The 23,563-nt window shown below is 42.1% G+C and overlaps 1 protein-coding gene across 3 annotated transcripts in view; it reads left to right on the top strand.

The window, feature by feature from the left end:
- Positions 1–23,563, top strand: part of PRKAG2 (protein kinase AMP-activated non-catalytic subunit gamma 2) — a 209,317-nt gene that overhangs the window by 61,932 nt on the left and 123,822 nt on the right. For all 3 annotated transcript variants that reach the window (XM_032180954.1, XM_032180955.1, XM_032180956.1), the window contains exons 2-3: positions 3,866–3,937; positions 16,015–16,294. In XM_032180954.1, the coding sequence (XP_032036845.1) occupies positions 3,866–3,937; positions 16,015–16,294 (352 nt within the window). The remainder of the gene's footprint in view (positions 1–3,865; positions 3,938–16,014; positions 16,295–23,563) is intronic.

Raw genomic sequence — 23,563 nt, 5'->3', positions numbered from 1 at the left:
TCCCCAACTGCAGCCACGTCCAGACCTGCGTGTCTGGGCAGGCTTTTTTTGGCAGGAATTCTCCCTGGTAAGGAAAGAAACTGAAACTGGTTGGAAAAGGTGAAAAATTGCTTGGCGAACCAAACCTTGCTCCTGCTGCCATTTGGCTGCATGTTGCCAGCTGATATATTTGCTTTCTGTATCCTAAAATGTGGTTTTCCTTCCTATGCTCCAAAACAGTTCTGAGAAAGGGACTTTTTTGTTGTTGTTGTCTTCCCAAGATATCCAATAACAAAATCTTTATTCTTCCTTCTTTTCACATATTTCCAAGTATTCTGATACAAGGGTTGTCCAAGGAAAAAGAGAGGAATCAGGAAGGAGTGATGTAGCTCTGTGTGTGTGTCTGGATATAAATCTAAACCAGCCTTGTGGCTGTAAAGTACATCTAAACTGTTCAAGAGCTCATTTTTTCTAATGGGGCATGACAGGACTGATGTCTAGCTGCTGGTCTGCACTGAGCAATGGGAAGGACCTCCTGAGGAACAGAAGCATGACAGGAAAGCTCACAAAACTTTACAAAATAGACTTTGAATAACCTTAATTCCAGGTTAGCACCACTAGGAGCTGCAGCCTCTGGAAGCCTTTCCCACTACAGGGATGAGCACAGATTTTGGTCTCTGTAGAAGTTTTCTCTCCAAGGATGTGATGCAGAAATGATGGATACAAGCAGTGATGCCATTTAGTCTTCAGCCAGGGCTCTGCAGTCTCAAATGAGAAGGATCTTGCTCTTACCAACACACCACTGTACACCTTTGCAGAAGTTTTTCTAATGTCTCCCCAGAACATGGGATTTTCTAGAGCATTTATACCAAGTGTAATGAAGCAGAGCTGGAGAGGGCTAGTGGATAACAGCATCGCCAGCTTTCTGTAGAAGTGAAAAAGCTGCCTAAGACTAGTTTAAGTCCTAGGATGATGGCAGAGCAAGCCTTCAATGTGTATCAGTTAGCATAAAATCAGAGCAGTCAGGTACGGAATAAGAGCTAAGGCTGAACCACTGGCTTGTCAAGAGGTGTTACAGGTGTTTTGCAACACTTTTGGAGCAGTTCCTTTTTTTTTTTTTTTTAAGAGGTACTGTGTCATCAACCCTGTAGCTGCATATGCTTCTGGATGTAGAACAACACGAAAAAAGAAATTATCTGTTCTATATTCTGCAGAGACACAAAGAGCAAATAAACACCCAAGATTTCCTTGCTTAGCCAACAGGCTGGAATTGAGAGAGCACTATTTGCAGCCTGGCTTTTGATATATGCATTTTTTCCTTCTGTAACTGGAGTCTCATGAAGAAGAGAAAGATGAAAATATTGTTAGGTAGCCGCTTACAGACTCTGTCATGGGACTACAAATAAAATTATCCTGCTTAAATGTTCGCTAGCAGACAAAGAAAGGTCTCATGTTGTCCAGGGAGGCTCTGTTATGGCTCCAGTTATTTCCACCTGTAAGTAGAGATGTACTGTTTCTGCATTTGAAAACAAATGAAGGAAACTTACCTCCATCAAATCTGAGAGTTACAAAATAGAATAAAATCATCAGGTGAGTTTCATACTTCTAGGCTTTAGAATATAGCATGTATCCATTTTTAAGCTTGGAATTGTAACTGGCAACTGAAATTTAGCTGGTAGGAAAATAATTCTGCCTACCTACCTCTTCCTGTTTTTGAACATTTCTGCTCAAAAGAGAAGTAATGGTTTCATTCCCAGCTGCTCCAGGTTTCCTGGACAGCTTTTTCAACCCTAATTGCTAGGTATGTGTCCCCTTAAAAACCAACTTTCTTCCTCCAGGCTCCAGCCTTCCCAAACTGCAGGTCTTCTCCTTGTGAATTACAAAAAGTAGGGATATAGGGATGCTAACATGTGGAGCTCAAAAGGTATTATTTCCTTGATTTATTTAATGGAAAATGATTTAGCACACATCAGATTCCAGCTTCTTCACTACCAACGATGGGTCAAAGAAAGTGTCGGTAAATCCTTTGGCTAAATTAAAGTAAACATGAGGGGATATGATTTTGTGTAACTTTCCATTAGGTTCTTAAAATTCTTCACAGAGATTTATTATTTAACTATTGTGGTAATCTATGAAGTAGGAATATAATAATCCATTTATTGATAATGTTTATAAACACTGTTTATGGCTAGGTAATTTTTAGATGGAGTACATGAGTCATTTTGGTCTTTATTAGTGATAGGAATAAGCAAATTAATACGGAAGTTTCTCTTTAAGGTTCTGTGGTGCCTGGTTTAACCCCTGTCAAATCTTGATAACAATGAAAATACAAGCGAACAAATTGACTCTTCTTTTGGTTTTGAAATATTTGCTTACATTTGCATTTGCAAACGAGCGTGATGTGAAACACACGTCAAAGCGTGGTGATGAGGGTGACACACAGTTGGGTTGGTGCTTTGTAGTTTGGGCCTTGGTAGATGATTCCCATTGAATTTACATAGCTTGGAGCACACTTATTTGTCATGAATACTTTGGTTTGTGGCCTAGGGACTCGGGGCCAGTTTGGCCAAGTGGGGTTGCTTTTCTTTCCCCTTCCAGCTTGGCACGAGTTACTCCCATGTGCTTCAGTTCCAGTAATTCAATATTTTGTTCCTTATTTTTGTTGTTCATTATGTAACCAGAATATTTTCGAACACTTGCAAGGATTATGCCCAAGTTACACACATTTTTGAGCATATTTTGGATTTAGTATGATTACACAATGTGATGTGATTAGACCTGTGGCTGTTCAGAATTCTGAAGGCCTTTTGGCAAGCAAGCCTCATAGACTTCCCGGCCAGTGCTAATTTTTAATTAAGCTCTATTTAATCTCAAATTAGGTTTAAGTGAAATTGCTATTTATTTTTGTTTTGAGCAATTTTAAATGAGATGCAGATGTGATGGTAGAGAAGCTCTGAATCATTATATTTAAAGGGTGATGCCTTGCATTAGAGAGGCTCTGTGTTGAGGAGGTTTTCCTGACTTTGAGATTGAGGCTTGGGATCCAAGCCTCAGTTCTTCAGCACGCAACATTAACAACCATGTTTTTGCTCATGGAGTTACTCATTATCTACTTTTCTGATCAGACAGATGCTAAACTTGACACTAACACAGAAAATTTCATTATGCGTTTACAAAGGAGCCCTAAAAATCTCGTGGCTGGAACACGAAGTAGCATAAACAGAACAGACGGCAGGAGGTAGAATATAATTACAGTTTGTTTTTGTTAGTTAAAGATGAGCATGTGTGCTTTTCTTATGGCTTTATTTTCTCCAGTTGCACAGAATTTAGTCACAGAAGGGGCTCCTCTACCTTGTGAAAATGAATTGTTTATCTCATCCTCAACACCACGTTTCTGTTTTCTCCCTCTTCGCTATGTATGTTACTTATTTTGAGAACATTGACATATTCTCATTCAGGTTTCATCACCATAAATACTTTTTAAACAAAGATTGTAGTCCCCACTAAAGGCCAGATCAGTCATTTGCTGAGCAAGTGGCTATAGTTAGATTGTAATTTCCTACAATTTTTTTCCATGGGATTTGGGTACCCCCCTTTTGAAACTTTTTACAGGACTTTCTGCTTTGGCTGTCCAGATGCTGAATGCCTTTTGATGGTGATGAACTGGAAGTGCTGCAAAGGGCTCTCTATTCACTAGTTACTTAAATCTGTTCCCTTTCACAGGCCAGGAGAATTATCAGAGCCCACATTATTACTTTTTGGCAGTTGCTATGGGTAAAGCAGTGGGCACTTTGGAAATAACAGAGTGGGCTACAATCATGGGAGCTCTGATGGAAGGAAGAAGACGTTAATATAAGACATCATTTTTTCTTCTCTTTTCTGGCAGGATCTCAGCTCTTTTGCCATGCCATTCTTGGACGGTGATGTGGAGAACACAGACAAAAATGCTTCTCGCAAGGTAGGATATTTCCAAAGCTTCACCTTCACTGTAGTGGCTGAGTTCCTTGGAGATAAACACAATTTATTAGACTTAAAAAAGTCTCGGGATTTTAATCTTTCCTGCCATGCCATTAACACATTGAAAGAGATACTCTAGGGCAAGTGTTGTGATTTTTGCAGGCCTTATCATGACAGTGCTTAATGCTATCACCTGTAAAGAATGATAACCTCTGTGGTGATATTCCTTTAGAAACTGCACATGTTGTGTGTAATGTTGTAATTCAATAAAGTGGTATTGGGTAACTGCATTCTCAGGAAAACAGTTAGCTTCCAGAATTTGTGGTGTTTCTACAGAAACGCAGTGCCCAAATAGGCATCTGTGGCTGTCTGTCTGTCTTCCTTGAGTTGCCTCCTAATTGCTGACTTCAGGCTACAGAGGGTTTAACTGTTCAGCATCCTTGATCTATCCATCCATGGTGCTGTCAAAAGAAACTGCTTGCAATTGCTGGAGTCATAGTGGTAGCATCTACCCATAAACAAGATGGAATATTTCCTTCTTGATGTGAGATTAGCTCAAGGTTATCCTTCTGTAGGCATTGCCAGCATTTGTTTTTCCAACAACTTGCTATTACATTAAACCAATACATTCAGAGTCTGCCTACTTTCAGATGATCAGATGAGCATATTCAATGGACAACTTTAGGACCAGTTAGACAGTGCCTACACATTCTTCAAAGCAATAAAAATCGTGCATAGCATCTATCATGTTCAGGTTCCTGACCTCATAATTTTCACAGAGCATTGATGTACAAGTTGGTCTGCTCCCTACCAGCCAAGTTAGGACTTGGTGAGGAGAGAGACTTCTGTAAATGATAGATACCCCCAAAAGCTAATCTATAGTCTATATAGATTATATAGTCTATATAATATAATATAATATAATATAATATAATATAATATAATATAATATAATATAATCTATATAGACTATAATCTATAGTCTATATATAAGTCTATGCAGTAGACTTATGACAATAGTTACAAGGATATGGACCTCTCTGAAGATTAAACCTGTTATAGGCCATTTGTCAAAGAGTCTGCAGTTATAGTTCAAGGCAGGTGAAGCAATAAATATCTCCTTAGTGAAGCTAATCTGCATCTAGAATGATAATAATTTAGCCCTGTTGACAGCATGAGTTTCTATTCCTTTACACCTCGCAGCAAAGGATAGTTGTTTAAAATCTTCTGCAATCTATTAGTAAATTAGTATGTTTATAACATCAGCATTGTTCTTTTCTGCACCGGACCTTTTAAGACTGTGACACAGGAATCACTGATGAACTCAGAGGAACTCATAGATGCCAAGGAAGCTAAAATAAACAGTGTTATCAAAAGGGACTTTTTTGGTGGGTTGAATAAAGTGAACAATAAGATGGTTTTGGAAAGGGTTGTCATGCTGGGAGAGTGCAGGTGTTCCTAATTGAAACTTGATTTCTCCCAAAGGAAGGTAGGGAAGCTGCATGAATCTCAGTCCCAAAGAAAAAAACATGCTAAAGCTAATGTTCCTTGTGTGTAGTGTTATGTGATATTGTTTAACAAGTTCCACTTTACCATTTATGAAGTCCCCATTTTTTCTCTTACTGGTCTTGGGATACTTTTTTAAATGAGTGGTTGACTTGGGAAGAACTGGAAGAAATTTCAGTAGTTACCCCTTTTTGCAGTTTCAGGGGATGTGTTTTATTTCCCTCCCAAACCTGGGTCAAATTCTTTATGTGGAAGTGTGATTAACTTTGGAATAATCATTTGGGGCTTGACATTTGAAATTGTTTTTTTAACTGACCTTTCTGATTGAGTGTGTAAGACCAAGATATTTTTTTTCCTAACCAAGAGCTCTGCTCAAAACCTGCAACAAAGTGATAAAAGACCAGCTGCCAGTGCCCAACTTATGATAAAAAACAGATCATCTAATGAAATCCATTGCCACACATCTCATTCTAAATATCATTTTTCTCCTTAATGTGAAGGATGGGATCTTTGCTGTTGATGACTAGCATCAGACTGCAGGATCTTATTTCATTTAAACTAAAAGTTTGCCAGGTCCTGCTGGTGCTACATAAAGAAATTAATAGAATCATCAGTGTTGAAAAAGACCTTCAAGATCCTCTGGTCCAACCATCCCCCTACCACCAGTGTCACCCACTAAGTCATGTCCCCGGGCACCACGTCCAACCTCTCCTTGAACACCCCCAGGGACAGTGACGCCACCACCTCTCTGGGCTACCCGTCCCAATGCCTGACTGCTCTTTCTGAGAAGAAATGTCTCCTCATTTCCAACCTGAACCTCCACTGGCACAACTTGAGGTCATTCCCTCTGGTCCCATCACCAGTTACCTGTGAGAAGAGGCCGACCCCCAGCTCCCCACACCTTCCTTCCAGGTAGTTGCAGAGAGCAATGAGGTCTCCCCTGAGCCTCCTCTTCCTCAGCCCAAACACCCCCAGTGCCCTCAGTTGCTCCTCACAGGACTTATGCTCCAGGCTCTTCACCAGCTTCGTAGCCCTGCTCTGGACATGCTCCAGGGCCTCGATGTCCTTCTTGTAGTGAGGGACCCAAAGCTGAACACAGCACTTGAGGTCCAGCCTCACCAGAGCAGAGTACAGGGCGACGATCACCTTCCTGCTCCTGCTGGGCTTCACTACTCCTGATACAGGCCAGGATGCTGTTGGCCTTCTTGTCCACCTGGGCACACTGCTGGCTCATGCACATGTGAGCATCAATCAGCACCCCCAGATCCCTTTCCTCTCCACAGCTTTCCAGCCACTCTCCCCCAAGCCTGTAGCACTGCTTGGGGTTGTTGTGACCCAAGTGCAGGACCCGGCACTTACCCATGTTGAACCTCATCCCAGTGGCCTCTGCAGAGGGGGCAGGGAAGTTCCCAAGTTACTGTTCACTTTCAAGTGAAATGTTTTTTATTTGTTCAAGTTTGAAATCACAGTGTGATCTGTAACTTTTGCATTCTCTAAGCCAATATTTCATCAATACCATGACTTTTCCATTCACCAGCCATGTTGGAGACTGGCAATTAATCAGAGATGTCTTCCTGCACTTAACTCTTCTGTCACCTGGGCTATATATCAAGTTAGAGAAAAGTAGTTCACAGCCTGTCTATCTGATCTGTGATTAATTTAATACCGGTGTTTTTTTGTTTTTTGTTTTTTTTTTTTTTTTTTTTTTGAAAAGCTTTTAGAAATTGTACTAACATTTTTCACAAGGATTCTCAGCACTTCACCATGTGAGTGCCTCTCAATCATCATTCTGTGACAATAATCCTCATTTCACAGCTAGGAACTCAAGTGCAGAATTACTTTCTCACGTCAGAATTTTTTGGCAGTGGTGGGAATGTGGCATATATTTCATGAAGTTTAGCCTTGATCACTTTCTTTGGCATTGTTATTATTATAGCTGATGTGTTCTTATTTGCTTTGTAACCTGATGGCAGGAAGGGGACAGGGTGGTTTTCACCTTCCTCTCTTGAAGGCAGAGTATAATTCTCTGCAGACTCTTGCAGAGATTTTTTTTGGTGTGATTTGATGCAGCAAGGTGGCTCTTGTGCCTGTAGCAGATATTGTGGCCTTTCTTGTTGCCTGACAAAGTGCTTTAATACTTGTGCTGGTGGTTTTGTCCAAAATTATTGGTACTACTGATTGCCCCATACTCAAAGACTCACCAGAATTGGCTTTAATTCTCACAGAATGACCTTACAGGATCATTAAATACATTAGTATAGATGAGGATAACTAGGAGTTAAGACGCAATTAAATATACTAGATTGCCTCAGTCTGGGAAAAGACAGCAGAAGTGGGGGGGAGTAAGGTTTAGAGGACTAGAGAATCCTGAATGATGTTGAGCTGGAGAACAGAAAATAATGATGGCATGATGTGGCAGGGTGGCAGTCAGTGATGAGTGCCCCCCTGCACCAAGGTGGCACTAGCAATTTTAGAGCTGTTAACACTTGGAATATTTATAGATCTTTCATCTAAAATGTAGGTTACAGGAAGAGGTGTGGGAATTACAGGAAACCATTGCTTTCAGATGAAAGCCTGGGATTGTGAATGACTGTGAGAAGAAAACGACATGAGAAAACTGTCCGTGGGGAGCAAATTATATATGGAGGTGAGAGGAATAGGAAGAAAAGAAGTTCGAAAAATAATATTGCTCTGTCACTTTAGAGAAATAGTAGATTTGTTAATAAAATATAGGAGAAGGTTTGAAAAATGAGTGTTCACTGAATGTTTTTTTCTCTACATGGAGAAGAAGCAGGTGAGATGTTTATCTTAGATGACAATGGTGACTCTGTCCCATTAATGACTCAAGGGCATTTAAAATGGAAGATACCACTGCTAGACATTTTAAAATTAAACCCAACAACCTTGATAAAACAGCTCTGAATGAACTGGCTGATTAGTGATGATTTTGAATAAATCTTGGAGCAGAGAGGAGATTGCAAAAGACTGGAAAAAAAAAAAAAAAAAAAAAGCAATTATTATGTTAATATTTACAATGCCTGTAATTAGGATAATTTTCAGATTTGTCAGTATGGCATTAGTCCTGGGTAAAACAATGAAATATCTAATATTGGATAGTTAATAATGCTATTACAATAGACTCATTTTGATTGGAATTAATGGCAAACAGTTCTTTATGAGAGAATTTGGCTTTTTAAATGAGATTATAAATTTAGTTGGAAAATGTATTGGTGTCATACACATAAAAATGTAGCACAGGACATTTAGATTTAAGAAAGTGGAATGATACTGACCAAATGTGGAGCCTACTAAGTGAATAAAACCTGGCTGATAAAATAAGTTGAGACTCATCAGTGGAGAATTTTGTTTCTAGGCAGACAAAACATATTGTTGCTTTACTATATATTACTTTATCAGTGACTTGAAAGAAATACAGGCTCATTACTGTACAAATTGCAAATTGCAGTTTGTAGTTCACAGAAAAATGAGGAGGAAGAGAGCAGGAAACTCTCCAATGCAGAATGACCTGAGTCACTTAAAACACATTTTACAAGCAGACTGCCCATTTCAGGTTGGCCAAACTGAGCAGTGACACCTAGGAGCAAATAATGAAGACTTTATTTTTGGAAAATCTTTCATAAAACTTTGATTAGGTTTTGAGAGCAGCTGCAGGTAATCATCTGTACATAGATTCTGGATGTGATGTGATGGCTAAAGGATTACTTTGGTTTTTTGGACGTGCAAACCAATGAACAGGGCAAAATGTAGGTTTTGTTATGACTGCATCTGTCACTGACTTACAGATCTGCTGTCAGTAATGCAGGAAAATGTTGATGAACTAGGATCAGAAAAGATCTGAGGAATGACTCCAGTACTGAAAGACTCAGGGGAGCGCTTTGCCCTGGTTCTGGTCCCAGCATTGTTTTTGCTTTGTGCGGTGACTCATAAATGGTAGAACAGGGAGGAGAAGGAAAAAAAGTCTGTTTTTTATCCCCCTCTCTCCCAGATAACAAATCTCCTTTTGATTTATTTTTTTCTGAGCCTTTAGTTATCCGTTTCTTTGTGAACAGTGAGCTGGCCTCAGCAGGAAGGATGGGGAGCATGTCCCAGGCACTGCGGCAGCCTCGGCACGGGGCACCTGCAGTGGATGCAGCGAGCCTTGGCACAAGGACACTTGTGACAATGTCTGCACTGACTTATGCCTGCCTCCTTCCCCTCTGCTGCTTCGACAGAAACATTTATGGTTAGGAAACAGAACCAGGAGCCATCCTCATCTCACCTGGAGCCAGCCCTGCTTTCACCTTCCTTCCAGCATGCTCCTGCTTGCTGTGGGAAACCCAACCCTGACCATCCGGATGGCCATTCAGGGCTCTCAGGGCCTGCCAGATCAGCCAGCCTCATCCCATTGTATTTTAATTTTGGGAAGTGTCATTGTACTTTAATTTTGGGAAGTGACATCTCTGATCCCGTAAAACACGTTGTCATCCCGATTGTTATTGCTCATGCAGAACCAAGGGAACTAATGGTGGTGAATGCAGCCTCATGGTGCCTGGGAGAGTAAGTCCTTCATTACCTTTCGGGCTAATGAAGTCAGTTCTTGTGATTCTGTGAGCTCTTTTATTCCACCAGAATGAGGGAATCATCCAATTAAGTTTATCAAAGGGCTTTTTTATTGAGATTCAGCAGAAGGGCAGGAAATAAGTGCAGACATCTATCTGGTGTGTCGTCTTTAATTGTGCTTACTGTCCCTGACAAGGATGGTGGGAGGCGATTCCTTTCCTGTTATTCGCCTTCCAATTTTTTTTTTTAAGAGAAGAGGCAAAATAAAGGTCAAATAACTCACTGTTGTAAAAGCAAACAAAACTCAAATGCTCCATAAGTGTGCTAATTTTTTGGAGCTGGAGAAGAAATGAGCAGAGCTCAGGAACTTTTAATAACTTCCACTTAAATTCGGAAACATTTTGAAGCTTTGGGGCTGTTTAGTTTGAGCCCGTTCGTATTCCATACAGGGTGTTGGTTTCTTTCTTTTAATTTATTTATTTATTTTCAGACTGTTCTGAAAATGAATCTAAATTCACCAGTAACTGACTCAAAGCCAGAGATTTTTCAGAGATACTGAGCTTTGTAAATCCCAGATGGGAAGGGATTGTGGCAGGAGTCAGTCACCCCAGAGGGGAGCTGTAGCACATCCAAGGAGAGATGAGTTTGTCCAAAATGGAGAAGGAATATGAAAATCCAAGGTGATTCCTGAAGTAGGCAATAAGGGCATCTCTGAGGGAGGCTGTGTGCCTATTAAAGGGCCCTCTGCCTCTAGGAGAGCAGTGGAGATGGCTGCAGAGAGGTGCTAGGGTAAGGACAAGGGCAGAGGCAGGGTTTCTCCAGCTCTGACAGTCTTTGCCTGCTCATGGTCAGAGTCTTCTCAGCACAGCTCATTCATTCTTCTGGCCACAACTCTTCGACAGGACACTTCTCTTCCCTGCAGTTAAGCAGTCCTTAAATTCTAGGCTGGGAAAACAGATGGCTTCCTACAGAGGACATAAGTTGGCAAAAGAGAAAAGGGATCCAAATTTCAATGCAAAGCAGGAGAAAGAAAATGACAATGTTGGGAAAACTTGTGTCTGTGTGTGAGAAGAGGCAGGACTGAGACGGCTCATGTGTGGATGATGAGAGTCTGGTTTGTGGTGAAGGACGAATAGTTTGGTCTCAGTGCATTGCATTGGGGGTTATCATACGGTGATTCAATGTAATGTGGTTTAATCTTTCTTGTAAAATAAGAAGATTGCAAATTAGGTAAGAAAATATTTTAATGTAAAGATGGCAGGCTGGTATCGAAAGGATGACTGTTGGGTGGAGGGACAGAACTGGTGGCACTTCCCAACCTCAGTCCTTGGGCTGAACTTTGGTAGTAAGGCACAGAAAAATAGAAATTCCAATGAAAATTGTTGGTGATACAAAGACAGGGGGGTGTTTTTGGATGTAGAGAAGTGCCTTATACAGGAAGATCTGGAAGACCTTCAGGATGGATAATTCCTACCAGCACAAGATACTTGGGATACATCAATAGTAGTAGTAAGAGAGGTCAGGGACATTTCGCTTGCTCCAGAAATGCTGGGTTTGGGCCCAGTCCTGCCGTAGGGCCAGACTCTTGAACTCACTAGCACAGGGTGGCCACATGCAGTCTGGGCCTGTCTCTTGCCTGAGCTCTCCCCAAACCCAGGTAGTGTCTGGGGAGTGCTCACAGCACAGGTTAAATCCTCAGCGGGTGGTAAGCAAGCAGGGAAAAAAAAAAAAACATCTGTGTGGTGGTTTGGGCCTGTGTCCAGCTGTATCTCACTCACTGGTATGGGGTAGTCTGGAACTGGTGGAGGTTTATGCTGGTATTTTTGTCATCAAGGAGTTTGTTGAAAATGACCATGGGAAATGAAGATGCAGGCCTGCTGGTCCATCACAGAATAGCTCTGAGACATCAACGTGAATTGTTGTGGGAAAGGAAGAAGAGATTAGGGAGGTAGAGAGCCCCTCATCCAGGTGAAAGGACAAGGGGAACCGTGAGGATGCTGTTTGCTGAGATGAAATCTTCCAGAGCTGCCCAGCTTGGGACAGGTGCCAAGCTACCACTTTACGTTCCATTCAGAAAACTGAAAGCACGTCTGCTCCATGTAAAGCAGTGCAACTCTCCTCTCATTCTGTTGCTTTATTTTCAACAGCAGCTGGCTCTGGATACATTTTAGGAGCCTGCCTAAGATCACTCAGTTTATAAAACGTGGCAAGGTTTCCCCCCAGTCCCCAGCTGAGGATCCTTTTGTGCTCTGAAGCATGAACACTGGTGGTAGTCTTATGGCATTTGGGGATACATTTACTCAGTGCTATGTAAGCCTTAAACAGCTAAAGCCAGTCACCAGAAACAGCACGTGTAATCAAGCATGGGGCTCTGCTCAGCTGCTTAACCTCAGCGGGGAGCACATCCCTGCAGACTGAGGGTAGGGCTGCACTGGCACTCGTTTATTCTTCTATTACCCATCTGCTAGTTTAGCCCTATTCCAGCTGCTCTGTTCTCTGCAGACCTGAGCTCAGAAGCTGAGATTTCTGCTTCTCCAGCATCACCAGTTGTAAGGCTCAAGGACCCCGTGTAGGTTCTGCACAAAGCCAACACAGGGGATGTTTTGTTGGTAGTTGTTTGGTTTTGATTTATTTATTTATTTTATTTAAGTGAACAATCTTCATACTTCAGGCAGTTTTTGAATTTAATTAGGTCTTATTTGTGCATTGATTTGTATTGTACTTCCATCGGGTGTTTGCACTACTTATCTCCAAAAGCCCAATTATCCAGCCAGGGTCAAATGAGCCCCGTCACTGTGTGTATTTGCTAGGTGTGATTCATATTTCTGCTCATTCTCACTTCACTGGCTTTCCTGGGCCATCACAAATTGATCTAAAAGGGTTATTAATGTGAGAATCCAAGGTGCAATACTGTCTTGCTGCTACAGCTCAGTAGGGGAAACAGTTATATTTCAGAAGCACGTGTGGGAGTTTTGTTCCCACCTGCCTGTCACAGCTTCAAGGATATTAACCCCAAAAGCATGCAGAACAGGCTGAGGACCCATCTAGCTGTGCAGCCTTCCTCCAGCACCACTGCTGGAGTCGTCACTCTGGGTCTGCATCGGATGCTGCAGTTTCTTCCACAGCAGAGATCCTTCTGCATTCCCAGCTGATGCCTGGAAATTAATATCGCCTTGTGACTTTTCCGTGTGCTGTCATAGCTGTCGTTACTGCTGATTTTATTCAGAGAAGCACCTAATCATCTTTAAAAACTCGCAATCATTAGCCTCCAATAATACTCTAAGAAAGAAATACTGATGCAATTCCCCAAGCAAAATCACAGGTATTTATCCTCTTTGATGGGGGGTGTAAACTTTGTGTAATTAATGTGTGGAGCAGCTGGGGAAGAATTCATTGTAGTAATTTCCTTTAATTTAGTAGCATGCACATGTGTATTTAGCAGTGTGCCCCTGGTGCTCTAACAATTAGCTAATTCAACTGCCTGGCGTGATGGAGGGAAAGCAACTGGTTGTGATTGCAATAAATAAAAACATCCCACTGCTTCTCTTCAGAATTCGAGAACATTTTGCTTCCATGTCTGGCTTGTGCGTGCAAGGCAATACTGATTTTATTTGACAAATTGTTCCTTGACATTTTACATTTCTAGAATTGCTTTATCCCGTGAAGACAGCATAGTCTTTCGAAGTGTCTGCTGTCCGTGTTTGGTTATAATCAAATAAGCATGCAAAAAAAGATGCATGAAATATTAAAGGTGGCACCAGAAGGACATTCTTCTCTTAGCTTTACAAATTTCATCGCTTGTCACTTTAGGAAAAATAATATAATGAAATTACAATCTTGGAAACAGTCCTAAACTATAGTAGTGGTGGCAGATTTGTATTATGAGTAAAATGAACTTGAAAATGTACTTCTTACTCCCAGCTTTCAGGCAGTAGATTTAGCAGTAGAATGGAGGTGCTGTTGTGCTACTTGGTTGTTTCCTGGGCTGTGTAGTTAGAAGAGAACCACGTGTAAGGAGTCTCGGATGATTTACAGATGATATTTTAGTGAAGTTAATGAGCTTTTATGAAAAAGTTACCACTTTGAGACTGTTTACCCATAATAAAAATGCAGGTTTTTTTATTAATTTATTTATAGCATGTTAATTATTCCAAGTCTCAGCTGAGCGATTGTGACCTATTCTTCATGATAAATACTCACCACGAGACAATCTGCGTGCCAGAGGACTTAGAGTGGTACTTGAGGAGATACTGTCCTCACAGAAGAATAGATGTGGAATAGAAATGAGTTTTCAAGACTGCACACAAAACTGTGATGGAGTTGGAGGGCTCAGGCCACTGCATTAAGCATGAAACACTATATTTTCTTTTCTGATGAATCAAGAGTCGAGAGTCTCTTGTTGGTGTTTGTATCCAGTGCTTTAGTTAGAATTGATTTATCCATTCCAAAAATTTCCCCATGAGGGCAACTGCTCCTCTAATGCTTCTGCAAAAGGACAGGTATTGCCAAGACATTCTTTTCTGTGCTATAAAAAATAAGTGTGCGGGTATAAAAAGCAGTTGTGCATCTTGCCAGCCATTTCCATGCTGCTCAGAGGAGCACAGGCCAGAGTTCATAGCAGGGCTCTGCTATGCCAGTGGGGCTCCGTGTTGTTGCTGGTGACCCATGCTGTTGGTGCCCATCTCCCAGATGAAGTACCACAGGCCTTTCAGGTTGGGAACCTTCCCAAAGGAGAGACCACGATCTCTGCAGGCCCTTCTGCAGTTCCCACACAGCAGGACCCATTCCAGCTTTCATCCTTTTTTTCATTTAAGTCTTTCTAATCAAAGCTGTTATTTTCCCCACCATTCCTCCCATGGCAACAACACCCCTGCCCAGCTTGACTGACGCATATCGGGTGTGCCTGGCAGGCAGGAGTTGTGGTCTGCCCCATACCTCCCTTTTTTTTTGCATAACTGGGGAGCGAGGAGGCATGCAAATGGCTTGGACCTCAGCATGCCTTGTGCAGGAGGCAGCACACTGTGCCCATGGGTGCATAAGCCGTGGCCTTTGCTTTTACCTTCCCTGCAGACCTGAAACTCGGTGCTGCCGTCTGCCAGAAACAAGGCCCTTCATTCATGAGAAATGACCCCAGCTAAAAAAGAAGCCTCGTGCCCACAGGAGTGTTTTGTTCATCCAGAAGGAAATAAACTCTGCATATAGCTCAGGCACAGGCAAATCCCACAGCGGTTTGGGTAGGCTTCTGTTAATTGCATGTGGGGAGAATTTCATCTTTGCTCCTTTTTTTAGGTTGTTTTTCTGGATTTCCCCCCACTCCCTCGCTGGGCGAGCCCGCACAGTGCTGTGCTATGTTGTGCACAGATATTCCTGCTGGCTGGAAAGCCAGCACAGGTCCCAGAAGAGACAGAGCTGTTGGAAAGGTCATGCCCAAACTGGAGGCCAGGCTAATTAGCTAGAACATTGCTGGTCTAAAATGGTCTCTCTATTTTGGGACTGGAGTTGAAAGTAGCAGTGCCTGGCATTGTAGAGACCTGCCAGGTGCTTGGGAACTTGTGCTCTCTGCTGTGCTGTATCGTGTGGAGGAGACTTAAGTCTCCTCCACAGATGGGTGCTTAAATGCAAGAGGAAGACTTTAGGGTACTGTGTTTGCCCTATCTATATTTATTGCCAGTCACCTTTAAGTTTTCCAGGGAAGGAATAAGAATATGTGGCTAATAAAATAAAAAAACACATTTTTTTACTAAAAATATCCAGAATTGTATGTGTGATAATAAAGTCTATGCACATAATTTTACTTTTTTGGTGAAATTCAGGTCATCTTTAACAGGCAGCATGGAGCCCAGAGAGGTGGCACATATGCATCATACGTGTTAGTGCAGGCAGGCCTGGCTAATCCATAGCCCAAATAAACGGGAATGACTGTGTTGAGACAAGTTCTGAGATCCCAGTGGCACAAGCTGAAGTGAATTAATGGTGCTTTTTCTTTTTCTTCCTTTTTTCTCTTCTCCTCAGGTGGAAGAAAGCTACTCTGCAGGCAGCCCTTCAAAAGGCCTTTTCTCCAAAGGGCTCCAGAACCGTCCTTCCAGTCCCGTTTCTGCCCCTGTGAGATCCAAACATAGCCCCGGCTCACCCAAAACAGTCTTCCCCTTCCCCTACCAGGAGTCTCCCCCACGCTCCCCACGCCGAATGAGCTTCAGTGGGATCTTCAGGTCCTCCTCCAAAGAGTCCTCCCCCAATTCTAACCCGTCTACCTCTCCTGGGGGCATCAAGTTTTTCTCCAGATCAAGAAAAAGTAAGAAATTGCTCATGTTATTTCAGGAAGATACACAGTACCTCTGGGCTTGGCCCATTCTTTACCTGCGGTAGTGAAGTAAGTGCAGATGAGGCATGTGCTAATTGTTCGTTATTGCTTTCACTGACCATGTGTTTGGGGTTGTTTTGGCTGGCAAGTAGGGAATGACTTATGCAGGACACCTGCACAGGGCTGAGGAGGGAAATCACGCTTCAAAACTTTCCCTAGGAATCCTGCTCCTGCATCAGGGGGAGTTCGCAAGCAGTTTCACCAGGGCTGGTTGGGTGTCAGCTCCAGGGCTCAAGAACTCGAGCCGTCATGGGGTTTGTGGTGGAGGTGGGCACAGAAAGGACCTCATCTCAGGAGCTGAGGGAGGCTTGTTTCTGTAGACTCCATAGAGAATTTCAGCAGGTTTCTACTGGTATCTCTTTGCCCTGTTGTTGGGGAAAAAGAGAAGCCTTGACTAGATAGCGATAAATGGTACGTGTTTCTGATCAAATGACCACCAAAGGGGTGTTTGAGCTCCTTTGCAGCGTGAAGGATGTGGTAGACCTCCATGGTTCAGAGCAGTTGCCTACTTTGCATCAGGAACAAATTTTGCTTCTTCACCAGCCCGTGGACTAATATACCATTTCTACAACTCAAATGAGCAGGGTTGAGAAAAGGCTTTGATTTTAAGGCTTTCTCATTGAGCAAAGGTTCCCAGGGTCAATCTACAAGCAGTTGTGGCCACTCTGTCTAGGGGATATTGGCTGCAGGAAGAGGACTGAGTTACAGGGGAAAGAGAGGAACAACATCGTGCCACTGAAGGTGCTGGACTGTCAGACTTTCCTTTCTGCTGACAGAAGAAATAATGACATATGTTTTTGGTCAGATCTTCTGAGACAATCTAGGTGCAGAATTAGTGATGCATATACACAAATGTGGCTGTATGTTTACTGCAAAACATTGATAATTTTCTGTGGCTTATAAATAGTGTAGAAGCACCTTCATCATCATAATTTCTCTTCAAAATGCTGGCTTTAATCAGAACAAATAATTTCATAGCGACTTCTGTGCACGTGAACACAGCTATACAGACCCGTATTGGATTTTTCTTTTTGTTTCTGTTTATTCTGCTGCAGCTTATTTGAAACAGCACCTTTTCCAGTCCTTGCCTGTCTCTGAAACACCTTCAGGAGACTAAAAGCAGGAGAGTCAGTGTTTCTGAAGGACACCAACTGAATAGCAAGCATCACTCTATTCAAGGGCATTTGCTCTTCTCAACTTAAAGTTTAAACATGCTATTTATGCTCCCCTTTTTCTCAAGCCTCACAATAATTACAGTTCATCTGAGCTCTTTTTGCTGGTCCAGATAGGTTTCAATGTTGCACAGGGAGTATGGAGCTGATTCAGTGCACCCAGAAGAGCTTGCTGCTGCATCAATACACACTGCATAGCAAAGCCATCGTGTGATGTTTTGACTAAGTTATCCAAGCAAATAGCACCACTTAAGTCTGATCCTAGCTAGGTACATCAGAATTTTAAATAAAGAAATCTTCCAGTAGTCAGCAAAACCCTTTTGATAAGGTCACATCACTGTCGCAGGGGCGGGCTTGGAACGGGGCCATGCTATTTCTGAGCTAACAGAAGATCCCCATGATCCTGTGACTCCAGAGAGCATTGCAGGAATTGTGCTGGGCTTCGGTGTCTGTGGTCTTTTGTTTTTAGGGCCTCTTGCAAAGGGTGTGTTGACTAAAATTTGTAGTAAAATTGATAACTTGTCTCATTCTGCAGCTTTTTTTTTTTTTTTTAAATCTGCAGAGCAATCCATACCAGGTGCTTTCACATCGTTAAGCTCTCTGTAAGAGACACTTATGCAGATACACGCTCTTCACTCTGTCATGTTAACGTAGATTTTATTCAGTGTGCTAAACAGGGGTTGGTAATGAATTAGGCTCTTAGGGTGTGCTATATTTAACTGAATTGTATTTAACAAGGACATCAGGACACTTACAAAAACCAACAGTTTTGTTGTGTTATGTAGTTTTTCACAGGCAAAACTTTTACATTCTGCTGTGTGGCAAAGAAAGAATAACCCGATGTACCATGAAGCACTAAGTTAAATGACTATATCCCACTCAAAACAAAGTCTGTGTAGGCCGAGGAGCATTTTCTGAGTGACCAGACTTCTCAGAGACCCCTCAGAGCAGATATTTCAGACCTTTGCGCAGGTGCCAAGCTGCAGAGCTCTGAGAAGAGCCAAAACAGCACATGGCTTCATTTCTGAAGCTACCTGAATGCTTCACTGCTCAGAATTGCCTCATCCTAAGTGATTAAAATCCCATTTTCTCAAGCAGCTTGGGACACCCATGGTAAAAAGGAAGGAGGTTTAGGTTGCTTTATTTCTTCTGAAAAGGACAGCGAGCTGAAATCACGTGGTTGTGCTTGCCTGCTGTTACAGGTGATCAGCTGCTGGCACTGGGTTAGTACTACTGAAATGAAATGGGTTAATGGTATTGAAATGAAGTGAGGTTGGTCAGGGTTGGAGCACATGGTATATGGGGAAAAAGGAGGAGGAGAAGATCTTTTAGCTGTCATTTGTTACCTATTGGGGGTTATGGAGAAGGCAGAGCCAAAGCATCTCAGGGATGCACAAAGGAAGGCCAGGAGGCCCCAAGGGAAGCTTCAGGTAGACGTAAGCCAAATGTTCCTGTTGGGGGTGGCATGGCATTGAAGCAGGGGACCAGAGGGCTGTGAAATTGCTTCCTTGCAGATTTTAATAATGCTATAGGACGAGGCTCTGAGCACCCCAACCAGAAGTTGCAGCCCTACTTTGAGCAGGGGCTGGACCAGAGACCACCAGATGTCCTTCCCAGCCTCAGCTGCTCTGTGAAATTCGTCACTGGAGCCTTCCCTTCTGGTTTATAGCAAATCTGCACTTACCCAGGCAATCCACAACTGAAAAAAGCACCAGGTAAAAGCCCACAGGGTTTGTAGGTGTTTTTTTTTTTCCCTCACTTTACTTGAACTGAGCCCACCCTACACTCCTTCTCCTATTATCTTGCAGCAGTATGTGAGGGAAGTATACGCCGTCTTCCTTGTAAATAACATCCCCAGTCTTTCCTCCGCTTCCTCCTCCCACGCCTTGTTCAAAACACAGACTAACCTGTTACTCTGTGTATCCCTTGTTTGTCTTGGAAGCAACTTCTTCCTCGCTTGTTTTCATTTCAAAGGCTATGTGTGACATTTGCAGTGTTTTCTTTCCCATGTAGCTGCTCTTTTCCCAGTGAAGTTATTTTGTCCCTCGAATATATGCAGTTCAGCAAGGATATTAATGATTAGGACAATATTAAAGCAGAAAGTGATCTGCAGACATGAGGTTTAAAACATTTTCCAGTGTCAGGCTAGGATTTTAAAGCATTTGCTCATCTTTAATATTTTTTTTTTCTCTCTCTCTGGCAATAACCAAAAGCTCATCTTTGTGTCTTTTCCTTTTGGTTACCCCAGTTCAACAGCTGGCCACAACCCCATGACTCTGACCTAAATAACTGCCTTGAAGTGAAAGATACCTTCCCGCAAAAAGTCCTTAGCTGTATGCACAGCTTTGAAACAGCAAACTACAGGCTGGGGCTTCATGCCCAGTGTCCCACCTTTGAAAAGACAGAAGATGCTCCAGATGCCTTCGCCCATCCTGATGGAAACTCAGTGGGATTCTTATCATTGGGATTTGTTCTTGGCCCCCAGCACAGCCCCTTTGGTTCAGGAATTTCAGAACAGCAAAGCCCAAGGCAGCACCTCATGTATAGAAGTAAAGCAAACTAAGGCGATCCAAAGTAAACTCAGGAGGATGACCTGCACTGGAAGAAAACACAACTCAGCCTACATTTTTCCATGGTCTTGCGTGAGCTCTCACCTCAGAAGTAACACATGTACAAGTAAATCAGGAGAGCATCACTTTACCGAGTGGAAATTAGGGAGCTATCCCTGCAGATATGTTTAAATCAAATACCAGAAACATTTTTAATAAAAGTACTTGGCTGTGTGAGATTTAACTCATTAAAAATGCAGCTTTCTACCAGGGGCTGAATGCCCTCTCTGAAGGGCAGCAGGACATTTTCCAATCCTGCTTCCTGTTCCAAAAATACCAGTTAAAGTAGCAGCAATAATCACAGCGCATTGATGGCGCTGCCAATTTTAACAGCAAAGGAAATCAATTAAAAGGTTTCCATTGACCTAAGCTTTGGGCTGTGGTGGTTGGGATCAAAACGTAAGTTAGCTCAGGATTAAAGGCTGCTTGCAGACTGTTGTATCTAAAATTACACAGCTTTCAAACACCTTGAAGCTGGTGCTCAGTGCTGAATAACAGTGAACATGCACGATATTTGAGGAAGGAAATGCTTTTCAATACAAGATCTTGATTTTCTGCTTTCTGCTTTCCCTTAGTAAATACATATATATTTTTGGCATCTGATATTCAGTGCCATGGTGCCTAACATAATCCATAAGGAGGGTTCCTGGTGTTCCAGTACTAAAGGACCAGAAAGATTTCTTTTTTTTTTTTTTTTTTTTTTTTTTTTTTTTTTGGTGTGAGAACATCTTGTAGTTAGAATATACCATCTGTAAGGAAATACAACTGTACTATTTTTTACCCATAGATGGAGCCAGTGGCTCTCATTTCCAATAGCCCGGGAAAGAAATGGGGAAAAGCCTCTGAGGTTTCATGTTGCCACATTCAGCTCTGCAACCTTGAAGGCCTCCTGACCCTGGCACATCAGTACTGCAGCTTTTCTCATTTGTGAATTCATGCAATTCACAGCTCCCAGATTTTACTCCATATTCATGATATTTAAGTAATAATTTGCAATGAAGTGGTGTTTTGGTCCAATACAGGCATGAGAAGCCAGGCATGGGCATCCCACATACCACTGCATCAAGCTGGCTGCCCACCTTTACTCTGTAGGAGCCTCCTTCTCATGCCATACAGGATGTGAGGAGATACATCCCTCCTACAAGCTTCTGAAGTCTATGTTTGGATTTTCCTTTGCTAAATCACTATATTCGACCCATAGTCTGGGACCCTCCTGCTCTTTGGACTACAGCTGTAGAGACACATCAATATAACTTGCATTGGGACCTTGGATAGCTGGGGCCGCTTTCTTCTTCAGTTTTTCAGCCTGTGTCCATGGCTCCCCTGCCTTCTGGACCTGCAGGCAAGTGGGATGCTGGAGGGAAATGCCATGGGGCAGCTTCAGTTTCTGTCTGTGACTGCCCTCATGCTTCCTGCATAGGACTGGATGGGGCCATAAGCACTAGGAAAGGAGCAGAGCCATTTCTGTCTTCCTCTCCTTCCCAGCACTGCTGCACAGATACATCTAATCATAATTTTTCAAGTTTGCTGTGCCCACAGAGGCAGGGGACTTAACACAATTCATTTCAGTCTTGCCTACACAAGAAAAATGACTTTTTGCAGACAACATGTGTCAGCAGCACGGCTGCAGCTGAATTGGTGCCACAGACAGCTTCCCGTGGCCAAAGACCAGCCACATTCATCCCCGGTTCCTCTGCCAGCTACTGACATCTGCTGTCAGCAGCAGACGATTTTTCTGGTTAGAATGTGCCCATTGTGATTGGTCTTAATTTATTTGGAGAAATCTTTCAATGCTTTTCCCATTTCACCTTAGTTTACCCATGGTCAGTGTTACCTGTAATCTGCGTAGGCGGAGCACACCCAGCATAATTTTGTATTCTATGCTACTCATTCTAGGCAGGAATGATTTTTCAGACTGGCTTCAAATTGCTAATTGCTTAGATGCAATAATGAAAAAAAAAAAAAAGGAAAAAAAAAAAAAAGGAAATTTTTCATTCTCTAACTTTCATTGGTAACCCTACCGATATGATGGACCTGGGATTAGTCGTTCCCATTTTCTATCTCTTTCTTGGGATTTGGACTATGGATCATGCTATAAATGGTTACTTGTGGTAACTAAAAAAGATTTTATTTCTTGTAATGTACAGAGAATAAATCAGTGATCTTAGTTTTATGTTAGTTCTTTTAGAGACTGCTGCTGGCATGCAGAGGAAATTGAAATTCCCAAATTCCCAATCAGTAAAATAATGCTTTCCACATTTATTTTAGTATGAAATATACATACAGAAAATGTACAGTTTGAACATCTCTACAGGTTGCTGAACCCTGGTGGCTTTTCGTGGCTCATCTCCTTCAAGTCCTTGTGTAAGGAAGGTCTGCAGGGCAGTGTTCACTCACAAGCAGCTTTGTTTCCCCACAAGTGGTAATGCAAGCAAAAGTAAAGCTGAAAAGAGAGTTTTGAAGTCTCCAAGTGTTAGACAGCAAACCATTTGGAAATAATTTGAGTATTTCTTTTAAACTATCTCTAGTTTTAAAACCCAGGAAAACATGTAGGAGCAGATTTTCAAATATACTTAAGTGTCTGATTTCCACTGAGATTAATCATTTCAGAATTTAGTCCCTGGGCAAGTACGGGAGAAATCCTGTTCTGTTTATTTTAGTAGCTTTGTTCACATACTTAGTATTAAGTGCATTGCTCTATCTGAAGCTTAGTGAGCACTAGTCATGATCCCAGTGAAACTGTATTGTGCATCCAATATCTTATGATACATAGTTCGAGTCTTACCAGCCACTTAAGGTATCAAAGTCAAACTTTATATATATCATAAGTTCTCTGAGTGCTTTTCTCCATAGATAAAGCCCATGGAAAATGCCTCAAAACAATGTATAAATGAACATGATAAATGTTGAATCAATCAGCTTTCTGATCTGGAAAAATAGGGAATGAAACAACTTGATTACAGGGCAGAAAAAGGCATAGTTTGGGAGATACAGTCTGTGTAGTAAAGTAGAGTTAAATTCTAGACTCAGTCCAGTGGCCAGTAGTTCTCACGTAGCCCTTGCTGAATCAGTGTGGGTTTTGACTGAGCTGGGGCTGAATTAAAACATTGAATTCCAAATAGATAACCAATAATAATTATTATAATAATAAATAATGGTATTGTGAGACTCAATAGGGTGAGATGTTGATTACTCTCAGTGCTAGGTTAAAGGTTGGACAAGATGATTTTTGAGATCTTTTCCAACCTAAATGATTCTGTGATTCTACGCTTCTATATGAACGCAGTGACACCACAGGCTGGCAGCTGAGCTGGTATAAACCATCACATGAGCTCCCAGCAGCTGCTTCAGTGCAAAGTCACTTCCAGCAGTCACCAGGAGAGTCATGAATTGGACAAGGAGAGCCTGTATCACCCATG

The sequence above is a fragment of the Aythya fuligula genome, chromosome 2 (genome assembly GCF_009819795.1).
Source record: "Aythya fuligula isolate bAytFul2 chromosome 2, bAytFul2.pri, whole genome shotgun sequence".
NCBI classification, from domain to species: domain Eukaryota; kingdom Metazoa; phylum Chordata; class Aves; order Anseriformes; family Anatidae; genus Aythya; species Aythya fuligula.
This window is presented reverse-complemented; position numbering and strand designations above follow the sequence as displayed.